Below are 6260 nucleotides of genomic sequence, written 5' to 3' on the forward strand. Positions count from 1 at the left end.
GAAAGATGTTAAGAATCTGATGATCGTAAGAATTGCTTTGTGAATTACCTGCTGGGCTTCGAACCATAGTTAATAAAATCCATCATCCCGTTGATCTGGTCTGGGTTCACTAATTTCCAGTCGACAACCTCTTGGTTCCTTCTTCAATACTTCCCCAATTTAAACCCAATTCCACTTCTCTGATTCCCCGGTTTGCCTTCAATAGTGAATTATCTAATCTTAAACAAACAAAACCTTTGGAGTCAAACAGTGACAGTGCAACAATGTCTAGTCGCAGCTTACTTAAACACCGGGACTCAAACCATCTCTACCGTTTAACAGAGATGGCTCCTCCCATGGTGTTCGCCAGTCTTCTCTCTCTGCTCGCCATCGCGGCCAGTCAAGGTAGAAGCAACTTCCTCCATAGCATTATCTAGCATCTGTGTGTCGGCCATGTTTATCTGTTCATCTCCACGCAGAGTGCTCGAAGGAACTTCTCAAAGACGTGGATTTTCCTGGAACCGATATCAAGTTTGTATACGCTGCTGATGAGAATCACTGTCAGCAGCTGTGCACGCAGCACTCGGCCTGTCTCTTCTTCACGTTTGTCAGGGCGGACTGGACCGTCGACCACAGGTACTGAGGGTGGAAGTCACACTTCGCTGCTCAGATGAAGATCTCAACTGTTTATGAGGCAACAGAGAAATGATGAGGATACGAGTAAAACTCACCTGTTGGCGATGACAAATGATAAGACCCTAAAAATAATTGATGAGTGCTGGAAAAAGAAAAGGTTTTTCACCTTTTTGTGAAATAATTTGTTTTAAAATATGTATTTAAACATGCCACTCAAATATTTTTGATCAGAAAACTTGATGTCAGAATATTGAATGGTTAAATTTCAAATTTCAAACGTTGACTCTCTATTTAATATTTTTTTCAAAGCATTGAATTATTTCCTGGAGTAATTAAAATCCATGATTTCTGTATTATAAGGTTCAATTACTTTTTCATGGAAAAATCAAATTCCATAATTTCAAAATTAAAAAATGTCAAATCTTCTTTTTTTTTTATTCCTTATCTCAGGGTCAAGGTGACCCAAAGACCAAAAACAAACAGGTTTTGAGGTATCTATTGTGTTGCCTCTGGGTAAAGTTCCGGGGATTCAGACTCAGAGGAACTGAAGGTTTAAAACAATTTAATATAAATGTTTAAATATGTATATATATATATATATATATATATATATAATTACACATAGTTTTACATAATAAATCCAATACTTAGAAACAAATGTTCTAATTCAAATATTTTTTAAATCATAGACTTTTAAATTCAATATAAAAATGTTGGCAAGTGAGCGAGTACCGAGCTCTGTATCTCCAAGGTTCTGTCCTTGTTGTTCACCTTGTTGTTGTATATAAATCGAACCTGACAATTCAGAAAAAAAACTGTGACCTTGGACAAATGAAGATCTCCTGAGTCTGAAGAGACTTTGTCAAAAGACATCAGGGATCTGATGTCTTCATACAATGAGATGGTGGAAACTGCCAGATCTCATTACATCAGGAAATTGGTAGCAGCAAATAAGAAAAACCCAAAAGTGTTGTTTGACTCGATCAATTCTCTCGTGTCTCCTGCTCCTCTAATCACACCTGTCTTCTGTGAAGCTGACAGCAATGCATTGTTGACAAAATTAAATTGATCAAAGAGAAAATCCCTCCCCCTTTGTGTGGAACCCCTGCTGTCACTGAGCCTGTCTCCTCCTCGTGGTCTTCCTTTAGTGCTGTATCTGGGTGATATTTTGGTACTGGTAAATGAGATTAAACCCTCCTCATGCTTGTCCGACGTCCTTCCTTGTAGGATCTTATCAAAGAAAACAAACAGTGGCTGAGTGAAAATACTTTGCAGCTAAGTGTGGACAAAACTGAAACCCCGGTTATTGCTCCTGATGATAAGACTCCAGGGTTGAGTCAATACTTGGGTGACTAAGGTCAGTCTGTCAAACTGAGCCTTAGAAATCTAGGTGTTGTATTTGAAAAAGACATGTATCTAGTTCAACACTGCAGAAAACTAACCAGAAACTGTTTCCTTCCTAGGAAAAATATGTCACAGCATGACCTGGAGTTTATAATCTATGCATTTGTGTCTTCTTGTCTGGACTATTTCAACAGATTGTTTTCATGTCTAAACAAGAAGGAGCTGTCTCGCCTGCAGTTAATACAAAACTCTGCAGCAAGAATTCTGACTCGCTCTAGTAGAAGAACTCACATTTCCCCGATCGTTAAAACTCTTCACTGGCTGCACCTATTTTTCTCTAAACAAAACAAGCTTTGGCCACAGAAATGAACAACTCTGGTGAACAAATCTCATCCTCTGCAGACACTTCTACTGCTACCTGAAGTCCACTCAATCCAAACAGCCCAACAGCCAGAGGCCTCTGGTCGGAGTGACGTCAGGTTTCTCTCTCAAACCCTGCAGCTCTGACCCAAGTGAGCAAGAATGTGTTTTCAAGTACTGAGACCACGACTGAGATGATGATGGTTTCTCCTCATTGTTTTATTTCTCCTTGCCTTCCTCAAGTCTACCACGATGTGGACTTCCCTGGTGCTGACTACAAACAGCTGTTTACTCAAGACTACCAAGAGTGTGAGAGGGTCTGCACTCATGATGTCAACTGTCACTTCTACACCTTCATCACCAAGAGCTTCACAACAGAAAAACTCAGGTGAACATCTGCACTTTTTCATGAGGCTGATTGTTGTTGTTCAACGTTTTACTTTATTGTCGGATTATTGTGGGTTTTTTTTTTACATGTGCATGTGTGAATGTCTGTTTTTATGTGTGTTTGTCTCTGTATGTTTGTGTGTTTGTTTGTTTGTTTGTGTGCATATGTGTGTTTTTTGTTTGTTTTATAAGTGTCTGTCTGAATGTGTGTTTTTTTGTTTGTTTATGTGTATTAGAGTATTTGTTTTGTGTATGTTTGTGTGTGTATATGTGCACCGATGCATGCGTGTGTGTGTGTGTGTCTGTGTGTGGGTTTTAATTTTTTTATGTGTTTGTGTTTATGTGTGTGTTCGTTTATGTGTTTATGTGTCTATTTGTGTATATTCTCTGTTTGTGTGTGTGTTTGTGCGTGTATGTTTGCACCTATGCATGGGTGTGTGCATATGTTTCTGTGTGTGCATGCGTGTGTTTTTGGTGTCTTGAAAAAGTTGACTTACTTGTTTCTTGTTGTGTGTTTGTAGGTACAAGTGTTTCCTGAAGTTCAGTCTGGATGTACCAACAACTCCAATCGTGGAGAGAAAAGAAGGACTCGTCAGTGGATTTTCTCACGCAATACAAACAAACCTCTCCGACAAAAGTGAGCTGAGTCAGCACTTCTGTTCATGTTCCATGTGCTCAACATATACATGTGTGTGTTTGTGTTTGTGTAGAGTGTGAAGTACAACTGTTTCCAAACACCGACATCCCAGGAAACAACCTTCAAACGCAGCCTTCCGCCTCTGCTGGACATTGTCGGGCTCTTTGCTCAGCTCATCCTCTCTGCACACACTTCACTCATAACGGGTCCATGCTCGACGATCTCTTCATGATGAACAGGTTTTTTAACGTCCGTGTTTCTCCTCCACAGAGGTTCGTTGACCTGCTTTCTGAAGAAAAATACGGTTGAACTCTTGAGAAGTTATAAAGAAGGGTTTACATCTGGGCTGCCGGCTCGCTTCTGCCAGACAGATGAAGGTGAGAATTACTTTAAACAACTGAACAAACTTAGAAAACATGTTTAATAATTGATTTATATTGATCTAGCAGACATTGTTTTTGGATATTTATATTATATTATATATCCTGACAGCCTGGGTGAAGGAAGCTCATGAGAAAGTTGATTTCCGTGGTTCCGACCTCGGCTTTGAGCTGATGGAAGATGCTGATGCCTGCCAGCGATCCTGCACCAGCAATCCCGACTGTCAGTTCTACACTTACGTCACGCAGGATTTCCCTGACTCAAGATACCGGTAATGTTGTTTTTATTCTGACACATGATGTTTAATCAGTCAAAAAAATGTAAATTATGTACTTTAATAGTTTTTTTAAATCCTGAATGTTATATTATTTTTCATTTTGCTTTTAGGGGCCGCTGCTATTTCAAGAATTCCTTTACGATGTCTGCGCCTCCTAAAGTCGCCAAGTTGCCTCATGTTGTGTCTGGATTGTCACTGAGAAACCGCAATTAAACTTGTTGTTTAATGCTTTTATCATCTTTAAAAAATAAAAATAAATAACTACTATTAACTTACTCCTTTTTTATTTCTCCTTTATTCATGAATTAAATACTGTCATGTTTATGTCATTCATGTTTTATTTTGAAGGTGTGTTTCTGTTTGTTTGTGTCCTGTGTGTCTTCTCTTGACAGACGCTGGCAGGTGCGCGGCTGGGGATGATTGAGTGGCGGGTTCTTCCTACTGATAAGGAGCATCCCTGCCCGGAAAAACTCGCCAGAGTATTCAGTTTCCAGGTTGGCATCTCTGATCTCGCTCCGCGTTTTGAAATCTGATTGATCTATCCTTTGGAAACCCCTGACGTTGTCAGCCCTTTAAGTTACTCACGTGAGTCTTTTTGTCCTTTTGTTTTTAGTTGCTGTTCGAGACCCCGATCTCCAGCCGTGCCCTGCCTCCGTCCCGAGCGCCTGTTTTGTTTTTTGTTCTGGTCCGTTCCGACCGTTTGGATTATTAAAAGACTTTTATTCTGAACTATTCCTCTAAGGATTATTGACACTTCCGCATCTGGGTCTCCTGTTCTGATCGGTTCATGACAGAATACTCTGGCCACAAGATGGACCCAGCGGAAGTTTCAGAGCTTCAGGATGCGCTGAAGACCCAAGCCGAGAGACTATGCGCTGTGGAGGAGGCGTCACTGGAAGAGAGCGTGATTCTCCTCCGACTCGCAGCCACGTTGGAAGGACTCACTCTTCACTCAGCCCCTCCCACACCTGAGTCTGCCCCAGGCGCTGCTGCGCACACGTCACCTGAGTCTGTTGCTGCGCTGTATGCTCGTGAGCCTGATATACCTTCTCCTGAAGAATATGACCGGAGTGTGGGGGCTTGTGGGCGGTTTCTTTTACAGTGTCAGTTAGTTTTTGATCCACAACCAGTTTCTTACTCTGCTGATCGTGCTAAGATTGCATTTTTCATTAATCTTCTGTAGATTAGGGAAGAGCTGTTGAATGGGTCACTTCTTTATGGGAGTCTAACTCACCTATCTTGTCTGCTTATGAGAGTTTCACAACTGAGTTGCGTCGTGTTTTTGATTTGCCTTATCGTTCTGCCTCATCATCGGCACCCTGTCGTAAACTGCTTAGTTTAAGACAGGGTGCCGAATCTGTGGGTCAGTACTCCATAAGTTTCCGCATTTTAGCAGCTGAGAGTTGTTGGAACGAGGCTGCTCTTGTCACTGTTTTTGTTCAGGGCTTAGATGATGCTGTCAGGGATCAGTTGGCCACCAGGGAGGAATCAGAGGGTTTAGAGCAGGGGTGGGCAAACTTTTTGACTCGCAGGCCACAATGGGTTCTTAAATTTGACAGAGGGGCCGGGCCAGGAGCATTTGGATGGAGTGTTTGGGCCGGATATACTAAAGCATTACATGTAGTGTGTGCAAACCTCATAGCACAGTAAGAACACTACAACCCAATTTATTAACTGTCTTTCAAATGTGAAAAATAGCCCTTATCAGTTAATAAGTTTGTCTCAAGGAATATGCAAGAAATGGCGTTTACATACTATTTTGCATGATACTGGGAGGAGGAAATGTAAATAGATTAAAATAGCATACGCACTGATTTATCAAGATTGCATCTGTTTTTAATAAGTTTCAATCGAAGGTGCAAAGTTAAAGAAATCAACATTTATTGAAAAATGGAATCATTTTCAACATTCAAAACATATTATTACACAACGATATACTTAAGCTCAATAATATCTACTTAATATAATAACATGTACTTCTGTTAAACCCCGCAAAATCATGGATGGATTGTCCTGACCGCGCGCTCTACAAACTCGCCACGGACGCCCTCACCTTCACGCGCAAACAGTACACGTGTATCTTTGCCAAGCACACAGACATAGGCTGTATTAAATATCCTACCTGCAGCTGATAATTGAAATTGAAATTAAGAGCGATGTGCGGCGTGTTAATTAAGCTACTGTACCGCTGCTGTGCGTAAATGCGCATTACTCTTAATTAAAAGATGCACTTCCAAACTTTCCATATGCATTTTTTCA

At 40.8% G+C, this 6260-nt stretch overlaps 1 protein-coding gene across 1 annotated transcript; it reads left to right on the plus strand.

Annotated features, from left to right (window-relative positions):
- The first annotated feature begins 301 nt into the window (after positions 1 to 301).
- On the plus strand, positions 302 to 4276 carry LOC148059554 (coagulation factor XI-like). The gene is made up of 9 exons (XM_087782261.1): positions 302 to 384; positions 459 to 615; positions 2362 to 2471; positions 2563 to 2707; positions 3228 to 3343; positions 3417 to 3549; positions 3614 to 3720; positions 3836 to 3995; positions 4112 to 4276. Exons 1-9 carry the CDS (start codon positions 324 to 326, stop codon positions 4212 to 4214), a joined length of 1092 nt encoding a protein of 363 aa, XP_087638387.1. The 5' UTR covers positions 302 to 323; the 3' UTR covers positions 4215 to 4276.
- The last annotated feature ends 1984 nt before the right edge of the window (positions 4277 to 6260 follow it).

The sequence above is a fragment of the Callionymus lyra genome, chromosome 19 (genome assembly GCF_982586985.1).
Source record: "Callionymus lyra chromosome 19, fCalLyr1.hap1.1, whole genome shotgun sequence".
Taxonomy (NCBI): Eukaryota; Metazoa; Chordata; class Actinopteri; order Syngnathiformes; family Callionymidae; genus Callionymus; species Callionymus lyra.